General features: G+C 32.6%; 1 protein-coding gene across 1 annotated transcript in view; it reads left to right on the top strand.

Moving 5' to 3' along the window:
- Positions 1 to 15,782, top strand: part of LOC118738119 (hemicentin-2) — a gene marked incomplete in the record, with an annotated part of 156,383 nt that overhangs the window by 29,794 nt on the left and 110,807 nt on the right. The window contains 2 exon segments of the mRNA XM_036469038.1: positions 4,567 to 4,702; positions 7,470 to 7,606. Coding sequence (XP_036324931.1) covers positions 4,567 to 4,702; positions 7,470 to 7,606 — 273 coding nt within the window.

Raw genomic sequence — 15,782 nt, 5'->3', positions numbered from 1 at the left:
ACTGTCAAAAAATTAAATTCATTTAAATTGATAAGTTCAAAAAAGGTTTAAAAAAGCTTAATTTTGAAAAAAAACGAATCCTTTCGACGATGTTTTCTAGCGTATTTTTTTTTTTTTTGTTATACACAACATCGATAAATATTTATATCGGAACTTATAATGGTACAAATATGACCTAGGGAGAATAACTTTCACAGCGATATGATTGAAAAGAAGGAGTCACAATATTCTAAATATAACTACACTCTTCATGCTGTTAATAGTTTATGAACAAGTAATTCACTTCTAGTTTCTCATAGTGTAATAAATGTTAGGCTTTAATTGGTCTCTAATCTATGCATTTGCAAGACTTTCTACTCATTACAGTGCAAATAGGTTTAAAAAAAGCGAATTAAATCAAAAATAATTCCCAGAATAATGCATTATGACCAACAAAGTACGACAGTTTTATTTCCACAAGCCTCCATTCAAAAGTAATTTTAGAAAACAATTTCTTAACAAACCACCATTGCTTGTTAAGTTAATACACAAAAGCTCGAAAGCATTAAATAAAAGCCATTCGCTTTGTTATTTATTGTAACAACTACTTGAATTACAAAATTGTGTCGCAAAGATGCCAACCAATCGTGTCCACCACAAAATTCCCAAGTGTAAGAAACCGCAACCACAGCTCATTGCTATTACATCAAGTCCTTTTGTCAATTGTCAACTGCTGAAATCAACTGAAATGAATTCGCCTGGAGAATTGAATGAGCAAAGCAGAGTGAGCAGAGCATTATCAGAGCAAACGGCGAACTATTCGCTCCCAAGTGCCATGAAAAGAAAGGGAAAAAAATGAAATATACCAAATTATATTTACAATTTGGTATACGAACTGAACATAACTAAGCGCTTTCGCAGCAAACGCGCAGCGTAACAATAACCCAATTGCACTTGAAATGTATGTGGCTGGAGCTGAATGGAGCAGCGTTGTGCAAGCAGTGTGACTACACAAAGGCAACCGCAAAAAATTTGCCAAGGCCATTAGAATTACGAACTTGATTTTTGGGCAAATTTCACTTAGAGCACTCAGAATATTTGAAAGCTCAACACAAAAGGCATAAACAAAAATACTCACGCACACATATAGGTACATATACATACATACACAAATTCGCATGCACACAATATATGCATGTAAATACGTATAATGTGCGCCATCAATGACATTAAGTCATTACAAAAGATACTTGGAAAAAACCGACCTACCTACGATATATCCACTCACACTTATGCGCATGCACTTCACCAAAGTAAGGACAAAAAAATGAGATTTGTGTAAAAGTAGCTTACAATCAAATTCGCAAACGCACCGGCATCAGCACACACACACTTGCATAGGCCCACTACCATCTAATCGAGGTATTAGCGAAAGCTGGCGGCACACCAATCCAGTCAGCCCACAGCTACCGGCATTCAAAGCATTCACAAATATAAACGCTAACAACGCCGCCAATTGTATTACGAAATTATCTACAGCTGGTAACAGCGCCGAGAGCTGGAACTGGCTGGCAAGAGCAGCAGCGGTAGTAGATAGCAAAGAATGCTCATGTTGCTTAACCTAATTATGTCATCTTGTCTGATCTCATCTTGTCAAGAGTAGGTACCTACCTACTCCTTGACGATGACATACATGCATTCATGCTTTTTGCTTTAGTTGTTGTTGTTGTTGTCGTCGCTATTTTGTGTGTGCGTTTTTTCGTGCAGTCAATTTGTTATTTGACTTTGTCAAAGGTATGTGTGTGCCTGTACATGAGCACATAACATAAGCTTCAAAAGTACCTACACTGTATGTACGTATGTATGTATGTACATACCTATGTAGAGGCTACAGTGCTTGGCTCCTCTGCTATTCGCGCAATTGCTGAGCTTCCGTGTGTGGTGCAGCTATTTAAGTATGCAAATGCCAGTACTTAAAAGAATATCACCGTTGCTTGCCAAATAGTTGCACAGTGGAAGAATTTCTATCATATATAGGGTAAAAATTGCGGATGGATAGATTTTGTGTTTGATTTGTCAAAAGTTTTTCACGAATAATTTTAATTTATTGCAACAAAAAGCAAAATTTTTAGAACAAGCAAAATTCATATAAGGTGGAAGCGGCAGCATAAAAACAAAAAATAACGCGCCAGTTTCAGTTTCGGTTGTGCAAAGTGTTACGGTTTCGATTTTGGTTTCCTTCTTCACAATTTTTTGCGTTTTACATTTCAGTTTCGGTTTTAAAATAAAAAGAGTAAACAAAAGTTTGACAAAAACACATTTGCAGGCACTTCAGTATGCGACAAAAACAAAAAAAAAAAATTCAAACCACACGAAACAATCAATATACTCACGAAATGATGGGCCAATTATAGTAAAGCTGCGTTTTTAGTTTTTCACTCTAAAGTCAGGATTTTTTAAAGGACTTTGAAATTTTAAAGATATGAATAATTCAATAATTAGAAATCTTTAAAAATATATTAAAAAATTTGAAATTGAAATTTGAATGAAAATATTTTATTAATATACAAAAAAAATATCAACTCCTCCGACTTTCGTCTTCGAGCTCGGAGACATTTTCATATAATTTTATGCCATTAGGCATATGGTAAGGTCTGCTGTTCCAATATTGCATTTTTTATCGAAAGAACTTGAGGGTATTGGGATAGTCGCCGGTGCCTGTTTTTCTTTCGAACCATCTGCCTTTTTCAAGTCTTACTGCTGCAATAACGGGAACTTCTCTTAGAGGCGGATAAGTGCCTCAATACCAGGGCAGTGGAAACCGTGGTCGTATGAGAAGGATACGAATTTTTATTTTTATTGCAGATGCAGTACAAATTTTAAATCTTAGGTGATCACCAAACCCCCTCCCCCCCCATATCCCCAAAACCCAAACCAACGATCGAGGTCCTACCGGATGCAAGCGTATCCAGATGAATGATGATGGGCGCTTTACTTGATTGCCTCACTGCAAACTTCTGCCTTATTATGATGTGTTATGTACGAATTAAATTTTATTACTTCTTTTTTTCAAGTCACGCTTCTGAAACAAGGGTTACAAGCATTGCTGAAGCAATCTGATTTTAATTTGTAAAATTGCCATGAATAGCCACTGTGCTGCGTATGTGAAAGCTATTACCATATCGCCACATCTCGAGTATGTCGCCATTATTCGCCACAAGGCATGTACGGAGAAACTTTTTATGTATATGTACATTAGCGTGGTCCATAAATGAAGGTTAAAAAAATAAAACGTCAAAATTTTAATGCTCTCACTCAAGTAGCACACTGGTGTATAACCTAGTGTAAATTTACGAATTTTAGTACAAATCTTATTAATTGTACCAAAATTCACAAATTTACACCAAGTTATACACCAGTGTGCTACTTGAGCACCCCCTAGGATTATTCTTAATGGAGAAAATTTGCCCTTTTTTATTTAGAAATTTAAAAATACTTAGGATTCGCTCAAAGCGTCCAACCCATTCCATATATTTTATATAGAAGAAAACAATTTTTCATATAAATGGTATAAAATTCATATTTTTCTATCGGAAAACTCTTTTTCTCTTCAGGAGACTTCCGAAAATAATACCGAATTGTTATTAAGTAATTTCTTAATACAAAAAATTTGTTATGGGTCCCGCATTGCATTTTTTTGGATTTTATATATAATATAGTTTAATAATTACTGAAAATCTGCTGAAGAGAAATAGACTTTTCAGATCAAAAAATATTGATTTTCAAGAATTCTATACTATTTCCCTGAAAAATTGTTATTGTTTTTCCAATATAAAATACACGCACCAGCCTCTAAATAATTTTTGATAAACAAAAAAAAACACGGGGATGTATTTTTTCGGTATAGAACAATTCCGTTTTTACTTTTTTTGGACCACCCTAAATTAAATACACCCATATTCATACCTAGTCGTTAAGATCATAAATAAGTACAAGCTTATTGTGCTTGGTACCACTCTAGCTGACATTGTTATACTATACGAGTGCAATACTTATCTGCATATGTACATATGTATGTATATACATATATTGTGGCACTTGCGTTGATAACGAAACGGCATGCCGTTGTACGCTCTGATTTTGCTCATTGTTCCTGCTGCTCGTTGTTTCCTGCTGCTGCCAATAACGCCCTTTCCTGTATTGCCCACTCTTTGCGAATTGGCAATCGAATGTCACATAGATAAGTACATAAATACGACGACGAGGACAGGAGTATTGTGCTCATTTTATCGCTTATATTACTGTCATGCTTGTCCTTTCCACTGTATTGGCTATTATGGGAACTAAATATCTCTGCTACCTATGCACACTATGCACACTACTCGCCAATGTCTCAGCAATTCTGACAGATTCTTAAAATTCATTTCACTATTTTCCATAAGCATTTTTCTATTCAATATGTATGTATGTGCATACACAAATATGTATATGTATGGATTGTATGTATATTAAGCTGCATAAAACATCAACATATGCCCATAACCATGCTAATATATTTGCTTGTTTGCTTGTATTTCATTTTTACAGGACTCGAATACCACAACCAGCATTCTCAATTTGAAGGTAACATCGGAGAACGATAATGCTGAACTGACGTGTCGTGCATCGAATCCTTGGTTCTCCGGTAGTGCCATTGAGGACAAGCGCATCATTCGAGTGGCATGTAAGTATAAACATGCATGTACATATATGTATATATAAGTATGTATGTCCTCAAGTATAAATGCTTGAAATAAAAATTAGAAATAAAATTAAATGGAAGAAAACACATCTGCATTCATGCCAGTAGGGTATTTTGTAGTTATTCTTTTGGACGATTTAAATTAAATTTTCAGCATAACACATACCCGTACACAGATATACCAGAATATTAAAGCTGCAATTAAGGGATAAGAAAAATATAATGAAGTATTTTATATGTAAACAAAATGAAATTTAAACAGAAAAATTTTGTATATATTTGCTACTGCGCAGCTTATGTATTAGGACACAGCTTTTTATGACTTAACTACCACCAAGAATGATATCGATAACACTGGTTTACAGAAAAAATATTCTATAGATGCCACTCCTAGAGATATAATTTTCTTCCTATGGATAACTTTTCGAGATATTTGAAATTTACCGTTATTCAGCTTAAAAAAGAGTGGTTTCATTTAATCACGTATATCTTACGAATTAATCGAAGAGTCATAATACAAGATACGGACATAAGATTCTAATAAAATTCGCCATAAACCATATATACACCACTTTTCGCTGGCTGTTAATTCTGGTTAATTAATTAATAATTTCTGACACCTCTTGTTTTCAATGCCAGCACTGTACCTTGTCAGGTGTACGCGGCGTATGAGTAACACTCTTTTCTGCTCATATTTTCTACCAAAAGCCTTGGGCATTTTCATTTGCGCAATCACTAATTTCTTATTTGTCCATTGATTTTCTTCATTATTAGCTTAATTTTTTCTAAAGGAACCGGCTTTAACACAAATTTTTTACACAGAAGCTCTAATTTATTAAATTTTTCCCCTGTTAAAGTTTGAACTTTTTCCATTTTTTCATCAAAAAAAATAAAAAATTTCAGAAATTATCTCAGAATTATCAGGGCTATCGATAAGTGATGTATAGTATATAGGGTTTATATAGAATTTTATTTGCTTTCATTTTCCTTATCACGTATTACTGGTTCGTAAGATATACGTGATTAAGTGGACCCACTTTTTGCTTTAAGCTGAATAACGGTAAATTGAAAATATCTCGAAAACTTAGCCATAGAATAAGAAAATAACTCGATTTTCGGAATCAGCGAGCAGGAATTGGATAGCAGCATTCAAAGAACATGCTGTAAACTATTGTTATTTTCTAGCAGCGAAAAAATAAAAATCATAAAATAATCATTATTTTTGTTCAAAAAAAAAAAATCCAGTAACAATAATTTCCTTTGAGCGAAAAACCAAACTCAAATATTAATTATTAACTTTAATCATTTTTGATTAAATTTCAAATACAAAAATCATTTTAAATTACAATAGGACGGACGAAAGCCAATATGTCAGTATAGTCAAAACTCTTCTACGATTATTACTACTTCTTGATTTTTTTGGTTAAAATTTATAAAATAATGATTATTTACCCTGATCCCTGATAATTATTATTAATGCAAACTTAAAATTAAGTTTACGTGTATCGGCGTTTTTTGTGTATCATTTTAGCGTCCCTACAGTGTATTTAGGCTTAAAATTCCTTCTCACATTGGTGGCTATATTTTTTTCTTTTTTTCTTTTTTAAAAACATTTGCCCAGATATTCGTTTGCTCGAACTATGAAAAGCATTATTTGCATTATGATAATACATAAACATATATATGTTGTTAGATATCCTTGTAGGTGTATACATCGTTTGTAGCTATTTGGTCAAACCAATTTCATGCTTGAAAGTGTATTAGTGATCTAGTGAGTAGAAATGGTATCCCATTGCGCCATACCTCATTCTATTAGCCAAATTTTATAGCAGCGATTCAACTTCACTAGAGAGTACTTCCCATTCGAGTTAGTAAATTTCATATGACCTCAGTTCAGATGAATTTACTTTGCTTCGTTCGGCTGCCGTCCATGTGGACATGGTAGCTCTGGTGTGCAACGTCTGCCTTGTTGTGGAATAATACATAGTATAAATAAGTAAAGTGCGCGCAAGCGTGTCTAATGGGCCGCATTTAATGCGCTTTTTTCCATAGCAGGCAGTTTTGGTAAGCGCACACAAACAAACTATGTACATACTTATATATTCTACTTCATTAGCATATACATAGCCGCTTACGTACATATGTATGTACACATGTTTTATATGGCAACTCGCCTATTTGTATAAAATACTTGGTTTAAATAACAAAATTCATTGGTAGCAGCAGGCGCCACACGGTGTGCGCTGTATGCAGTTTCGAATTTTTTTTAATAAAACCTTCTTAATAGGCATTTAAAATAGAATAGAAGAAAATTATAAATAGTTACACGTGTAATAAAGGTAATAAAAATGGCGCCTTTGGCAAACAAACAGCGCAGTAGTGTTGTTAAATTAGATTTTTAAGTGGAGGAGTTTTCGTTATCTGCTGCGCATACTGCGCGCCAAAGTGGTTTCGTTTGCCGCCTTCTACTCAAACCACACCTCTATGTATATTCGCAACTCAGCCTGCCAGCTTCGTGCCAAATGATTTCTCAGCGCCTGCTCGTTATTGTTACTGTTGCTGTGCGCTACACATGGCTGCATTGTGGCTCATTGTGGCGGCAACTTTTGACCCATTCAAATTTATTTCTATTCACTTTTATGCTGCAATTTGTATCGCTCATTTAACTTGCCGCCAACTTCAATTTATATTTATTCGTGCTGCCCCATAATATTCAAATACTTTTTGTTTTTTATCCCATCTTTTACAGATCCACCAACAGTGTCCGTGCATTTAGCCAACGAGGATCCCAGTCGTTTTGTGACCAAATCTGAGGGAGAAAACGTGACCTTCAAGTGTCGCGCCGATGCGAGGCCACCAGTATCTTCGTATGCTTGGTTCAAAAATGTAAGTTCACTGATTTTAATTAAACTTGACACTTGAAATTTGACTGGGCGATTATGAAGCATGGCCCTTTTTCATGGCTAATTTATGTATTCGTCTACATAAATGTGAGCAGGTACATATAGATATGTATGTACAGTTCTACGAATAGCAAAGACTTGCGATTCTGGCAACTATCTTGAAAGCTCTTTACTGCCTCTCGAAGGACTAATTCAAAGATCTACTAATGAGGAGGTCTTAAGTTTGTTTTTCGATTGCCAGATGAATTGCATTTATACAAAACATCATATTGGTGTGGCATATTTGGAGGATTTTTATTAGGAGCATTTGAAAAAATTATACGGCAGCATGATTCGCTCACGGCTATCTTTACACTTAGAAACTTAATGTAGAAATCAAAACTCTATAGTCCTCCAATTTTCTAAGTGAAGTTTGTTTTTTTTTCAGGGGCCGAAAATAACGGTTATTTTTTCGATTTTGTATGCAAAAGTCCGGGTCAAAATATTTTCGTAGAATAAAGTCATCAATGTTCCTTTGGTAGCAGGACCTCCTGGACAAGAATTCTGAATTAATTTTATTTTTCGAGTTTTTGGGGAAAAAGTCTAATAATAACTGAAAAATCCGGGCTTTTTTTCTTAGTCCAGTAATAACTGTTAGACTTGGCCAAATATTCTTTAAGTTTGTATTAAAAGTCCTTTCGTCGTAATAATCCAACCGCTTATCCAAATTAAATAAATTTGGTATCAAATGAATGAGGACCAAAATATATATGAACGAAGGTTGCCACCTATTTATGTATTTCTTATAATTTAATAACATTTGTTAGGCTAAAATAAAAGTCTCAACTTTTAATACAGATGGAAGCCCTATTAAAAAATTGAAAAAAAAATATTCAAATGTTTCATCTAATTCCATCCAGCCGTTTCCGACTGAAGAGAGGCGCATGACATCCCTTTCTCATTTCCAATCACCCAATACAGCTAAAAAAATGTCTAACTTCTAAAAATAAAACATCTACTGCTCCAGTTCTTTAATTCGATATCCCATATTCGAAATGCAAAATAACGGTGCAGATCATATGTACATCACCCTAATCAGTAACATTTTCTAACTAAAGATGGCTGGACACTCATGTTTTAATATTTCATTTAACTTGTGTATAAGTTTATTAAATTCGACTTTCAAATAGGTGGCAGCCCTTACTAAAAGTAATTTCAAACTAAATTTTTTATAAAATTTTTGTTTGACATTGTGACTCATATTACAATTAAGTGGCATTTGATTTTTATTTCGGACTTAAAAAATATTTGGCCAAGTTTGATTGGTATTACTGGACTAAAGAATAAAAGTCGAGGTTGACCGCTTATTTTATTTCAAATAAAATTAAAGTTCAAAGATAATTTTTTTCTTTGTCTAAGTCTTACATAACCGGGCTTTTAGCGTTATGTTGTTCGCCTTTTAACAATAAGTTTTAAGTTAATTTAATGAAATCAAAAATTATTTTTTTTTAATAAAAAATAATAAATAAATAAAAATTTCAATAAATAGGAAAGAGCAAAATCAAAAATTGAAACTAAAGCAAAAATAAATAAGCATAGCTGTAAAAATTTAATTAAATAAAAAAAAAACATTTTTTAACAATAAAATCTAAAAAATAAATTAGAAAAACTAAAGAAATACAAGCATTTTTTATAAAAATTTAACTAAAATACAAATTTTAAAACCAGAATCTAGAAGTCAAAGAAATTAAATTAAAAATGCAAAATCACAAAAAATTTAATTAATAAAAACAAAATTTATTTTTCGGTTTAAAACAACAAAATTCAAAAATTAAAAGAAACTGAAAAAGCTAATCAAATTAGTAAAAAGAAAATCAAAATAAAATACATTTCTGGAAAATAAATGATATTGGAAAATGTATTTTTCTTTTTTAAACAATAATATCTAAAAATTATAAGACATTGAATAAAAAAAGAAAAAAATTTTGTTTAAAAAAAGAAAATATAAAATAAGTTCCTAAAAAATAAACGAAATTAAAAAAATATTCTTCTGTTTAACAGAATAACATCTAAACATATAACAAATGCCATAACCCTAAAAGAAAATTTAATTCAGAAATATAAAAAAATTTTAAAAAGAAACATACATAAAACAAGTTTCTAAAAATTTAATTGAATTAAATTAAAAATATATACATATGTATATACTTTTTTGAACAACAAATTTTAGAAATCCGATTAAAAAAAATTAAAACATCCTGTCATTAGTCTGTTCCAGTGCTCCAGAATTTGTGTTTCATTTAGATGTGTGTACAGGAACAAAGCGAGAATTTTAAGTTGTTTCCTTGACGACGGCATCTTAAAACGAAAATAGACTATCAAGTTCCGTGCAGCCAACGTCAGAGCTGTCAATTCAAGTGAAAGCAAATTTTTTGTCTTGTAATGGAACATTGTTGCTACGGAAGAAAAACCAGCTTGTAGTTGCCAGATTCTGCAGCTGATTTTTATATATACTTTTCTCGAAACAGATTGGAAGTGGTTCCTGTGCTTAAAACGTTTTCGGTTTCGTATTTTTTTCTGGTCAAAATAACGGTTACGGTTTCGGTTTCGGTTTTATTCCGTGATTATAGATATTAAAATATATTTTATGGAATGCTTATCCTGTGAGAATTTCAACTTCAAGAATATGGGAATTGCAAATACCAGTTGGAACTTAAAACATAGGCGGAATATTTAAAATAGTATTCCAGAAAATTTGTACGTTCTAAGCGAGTAATCTATCCGAATTTGTAAAGCAAGTGCCATAACTAAAGTTATTATACTTAAGTATTTAAATCAAAGTCGTCGAAAAAGGCTCAGCTGTGCTCATTTTAAAACTTGAGTGTGGCCACTGACCTGCCTTACGCCCTTCTTCCTCCACTTAACTGCTTGTCCAACTGGCTATTTAATTATTATTGTGACGTTCCGCGCAACTTTCACTCTTCTCTCTTCCCCCTTGACCTTTCTATACACTAAAGCTGTAACGACTTTATCTGTTTCCAGTTTCGCTTTCATGCGATGGCTCCTTTCCATTTATGCTTGGCATTAGGGTCGATGCTGTACACTTTGATGGACGCACCAGCACAATTTGATTATTTATTTTTCCGTACTTGCTGTCGCTCGCAGTTATTACTCGCTCCCACTGAGCTGTTAGCGCGCATTGCCAATAGTAGTCAGGGCGGCCACAGTAGCAGCAACAAAAGCAGCAGCAGCAGCAACAACCAAACCAAACTAAGCCAAGCATCTTACCAACTGTTACCAGTTTTTAGAGTCATCGTTAAGCTCCCCGCTGGTTTCCCATATTCCACGCTATGCTTTTCTGCAATGTGGGCCACCAGAGAACGACGATATTGGAATAAATTCACTAGAATATGCATATACACACATGCATACATATTTATGTATGTATTTATGTAATTGTTGGCAGCAAGGCTTTTATACGTTGCTCTTGCCAATGGGTAATGCTTTCTGTTGTTGTTCTTGTGGTGGGTGGTGTGTTTGTTGTCTTGACGTTGACGGCACTTTTGTGGTCTAATTTAATTTGGCAAATTGCTCGGTGAACCGCAAAATGCCGAAGCACCATTACCAGCGTAACGCTTATCTGCTGCCACTCATATACCGTAGTACAGTGTTGCATTCAACCGCCCATTTGCGCGCGCGTTCGAGCTCGAATTCGGCAACACCGGCAACAACAAAAACAAAAAAAATTGCCTGCAAACACCAAGAAGTGACAATATTCAATTTATGCGCTCGCATAAAGAGATTTTACAATTTTCCACTGTAAATGAAAGTGTCGAAAGTGTGGAAAGTGAAAAGCGCCGGCGCGTTCGATTCGTGAATTTCAAAAGTGCGCCATTACCAATGGTTTAAGCATAAAAATACTATAGTACATGTAAAATTGCACACACATACAGGCATTTGTACGTATGTAAATCAGTATCGCTCTGACTCCCATTGCACAAGTGACGGATTGTGTGTAAATTTGTGCATTTAAATTCTGAAATTATTAACTTTCCGTTGCGTGTTAACTTACGCGAAAAGTCATAGCGTGGCGGCGTTGATGTAACGGCCGCGGTTGTTGGACTTATTTATGGCAGTGTCGTTACTGTTTCGCACACTTTAATTCTGTTCGCATTTTTTTAATGCATACACCTGCATTCAATTAATTCGCACCGAGATTCAAAATGATAGTTTTTGCCACTTATGTTTATTTATTTATTTTTAATAATTTTCATTTAAAATATTATTCAATCTATAACAGTTTCGAAGCTTGCACAAGTTTAAAAAAATAATCAAAAGTCAAAAAATTTCCATGAAAATTTCCAAATCTTTAATCTGAATATTTAGAAAATTTTCGGTTTGCAGTTTTGTAGCCCATTCAATTTTAGTTTAATAAAGTGCAAGTTTAATGTCGTTGAAATGTACCGTTTATTTTTTAGAATTTAATTTTGTCGATTTTCTTGCATATAACGTATGATAAAAATCTATTTTTACATGAACAGTAAGAAAATCATATTTTTAAATGAAAACATAACTTTGTTTTAAATGAAATACTAACGGGGCAAATGGTCATTTAAATTTAATCTCATGTAAATTACTTTTGCAAATGTTTTTAACACAAACATCCACTAATGAATGTATATTTTATTTTCCAAGTTTTATAAAAAAATATATATAAAAAAAAACTTGAATTTTTTGTAAAAACTTCTTAAAATATTTTGTTAAGCCCTTTCGGTAGGGCCTATTTACAGTATCACTTTTTTTGAGAACCGGTTCTGTAAATACTCGAAATCGCACATCACTTCCAGAAAGCCTTGATACTCTGGCCATTCCATAAAGAATAAAAAAGAGGAGTTAAGAAATGAGCAATCGCTTAAAAATATCTAAAATGAGGGCTCTCGGAAAACCTCCTTTTAACTAATTTTTCCCACTTGGTTATTTTCACACTGAATACTTTTCAAAGTACTTTACATTTTTCCCATGCCCGCTGCTACCTCACCACCTACCTGCGTTTTCACACTCAATAAATGTGTTTTCGTTGCTGTTTTTTATTTGAGTTTAATAAAAATGTTTTCGTGAGATTTTCACTTTTCAATGCTCAATATTTTTACTTTATTTCCGTATGTTTTTATAAATTTTATATGTAGCTTTTGCTGTACGTTTTTATTTTATTTTATTTTTCCCCATAGATCCTCTCCTTGAACCAACTTTTACCCAACTAACTTTGTTTGTTTTCATTTGTTTGTGTTGTGTGAAAGTTATTATATAAATAAAAACGCAGTTAGAATCTGATGTGAATCACTTTTTAGCCGCATAGAAATGGAAATGAATATTTTTATTTACACAAAAATACACGCGCGCAAGGTTTTCGAGAATTGAATGTTTATATAAAATATCATAAATGCATCTGTGTTCTTAAAACTAGCAATAATTGTGCTACATTTTATTTCATTTTTTTTTTTTCAAGTTTATGTATGCATGTAGGTTACACAGTGTCAAATAAAACAACTTTTTTCTCGCTCCCATATGAAAAGTTCATTATCGACCATAAGCAAAAATAATATAGATAAATAGTAGTAAAATTTTAGGCCTCTATCAGCATATTTCAGTTACCGTTCGCAAAAATAAGAGTTTTCAAGGACAAAAAAAATTGCGCTACTTTTTTTATAAACAATCAAATATAGCAAATAGCTAAATAAGAACCCACAAGTTCGAAGTAGATAAGACCTACTCTTGATTTTTGGCAATTTTTTTTTTTTTTTTTGATGATGGTGTCAGTAATTATCTTCGATACGAAATTATAGATTATTAAGATCAATGATCCTTTTTTTCTGACATATGAGTCGGCAAAAATGTTACTCATACGCCATGTATCCCTGTAGTTACATCCAAGGCTAACACTGGGTGTCGCTTCTAATCAGGGAAAATCCAGATACTTATCGGGGCACACAATCACCTGTCTGATTGGCACATATCGCAACCCTCTTTGGAAACGATGCGCTAAGAGACTCACAACAATGAACGGCATGTTATTTGAGTGCTCTTTTCTGCACTCTTTTCTGTTGTGTTGGTTGTCACGCCAAGTTTCACATTACCATAAATATATTATTATTTTCTTGTTTACTTTTACATTTTGGTTGACTTTTGAGAACACCCACAAAATGATGAAATAACTTACTGTGTGTTTTTGGCACGGCGGAGTCCAACGTATTCAAATATATCTAAATTCGCATGAGCAATTATAGTAAAGTGATAGCATAAACGGTATTATAAAATGATTAATTTTTTTTTTGCATATCTGTTTAAATACGTTATGAACTTGTAAAGAATATATTTAAGGAAATATGAGCAGCGAGTTTTATTTGCTAAAAGCCATATATTTGATTGGAAGTAAACATGTTTGTGCAAAAATTAGGTAAATTTAATTCAGGTATTACTTCGCGAAACAAATGTGCTTATTCTTGTATGTAGCAAAATTCCTTTAAGGATGTCAAATTTTTTCAATTTAAAATTATTTCATATAAGATTACTAGCCTTTGATATATGTACCATGTATATACATTCTACATATGTATGTGGACATATATTTACAAGAAATAACCCTCTGTCTCAGCCATAGAAAAACTACAAACAGACCTTTTCTCATATTAATATTTGTTATTGTTTGCTTTATTTCGTTTATTAATATTTTTTTCAATTAATAAATAACTCTTCGTAATATCATCTACTTTTACTCCTTTTGGTATGGTATATGTACAGCGATGGTACTTAACATATAGCTTTCGTGTACATCAACACATGCGAATACATACGTACACATGTACATGTCAGACTGAGTTATGATTTACGAGTATTATAATTTTTTTTTGCAATTTTAACATACGCACCCCTCTGCGTTATATCTCGTACGTATGAATGTATTTATATACATACGAACGTATGTAATCGGTTTTTTCTTTGCATAAATAAACCTAAGAGAAAACAAAAGCCGGATAAACCGGAAAAAGCAATAACGAAGAACATCAACAATGAAGAAACAAACAAATTCGTTTAATCCTTTTGTTTTCTTAGCTGCCACAATTTTTCGTTTTTTTTTTGTTTTTTTTTTTATACACCAGTAGGCGGACGCAACGACAAAAGACAGAAAAATAACACAATATGAAAATTAAAGGAGAGAAAAAAAACTTAAAAAGGATTAAGGAAAATTAAGAAACAGGAAAGGAGTGATGTCAGCAGCACGCCTCTAAAGCATAACGAACATGTGTGTATTCGAGTACGATACATACATATATATGTTTGTATGTACAGTCAGTGTCAAATAGTTAGTGGACACCTTATTCTAATATAATATTCACAATTATTTCATTAATTATCTATGAAAATATGGTTCATTCTATAATATAAACCATATTAATCAAAATTTCATCACGCATGATCAAAATCTATTTTTATATAAAAGAAAAAGCGCAACTCCCTCGACAAAAAAGAAATTATAAAAAATCAACGGTAATTTTTAGTGACTTGAAACTTGCAATTTAATGAGCTTTAAAACTGCATACTCGAAAATTTTCTTGAAATTCTGAAGAAAAATGTTGAAATTTTGATGAAATTTTTTTTTAATTTATGTGAACTTTATATAAAGCGGGAAACTTTGATTTACATGTTTATATTATAGAATGAACTATATTTTTTTAATATTTAGTACAAAAATTGTTCATGAATACATTTAATTGTGAATATTATATTATAACAAGGTGTACACTAACATTTGACACTGACTGTTTGTATGCACAATATACATATATGCATTCACAGGGTGCCCCAGGCATGCAGTTTCATATTAAATTTCTGAATGAAATTAAATGAAACCATTTTCAAATTAAGCGAAACCTTTTTTTAAATTAAACGAATGATTAACACTGGACTTGGTAGCTGAATTCTTTTCTCGTGATGCTCCTAAACGAGTTTCTACTTTTTTACGAGACTTACGCAATAACTAAGGCTTCCCAAAATTGCCTGTAATGATGAATGCGAATAAAGACACTTAATTATTAGGTGATTTCTTAAGCTGCAAAATTGACAACCACATTTTTCGTAAAAATTACTTTTAGCAAGATTTTCGCAATAATCGGTTTATTGTG

This window comes from Rhagoletis pomonella, unplaced genomic scaffold, assembly GCF_013731165.1.
Source record: "Rhagoletis pomonella isolate Grant_MI unplaced genomic scaffold, Rhpom_1.0 Rhpom_scaffold_00004, whole genome shotgun sequence".
NCBI lineage: Eukaryota > Metazoa > Arthropoda > Insecta > Diptera > Tephritidae > Rhagoletis > Rhagoletis pomonella.
Note: the sequence above shows the minus strand (reverse complement) of the source record. Positions and strands in the feature narration are given on the sequence as shown.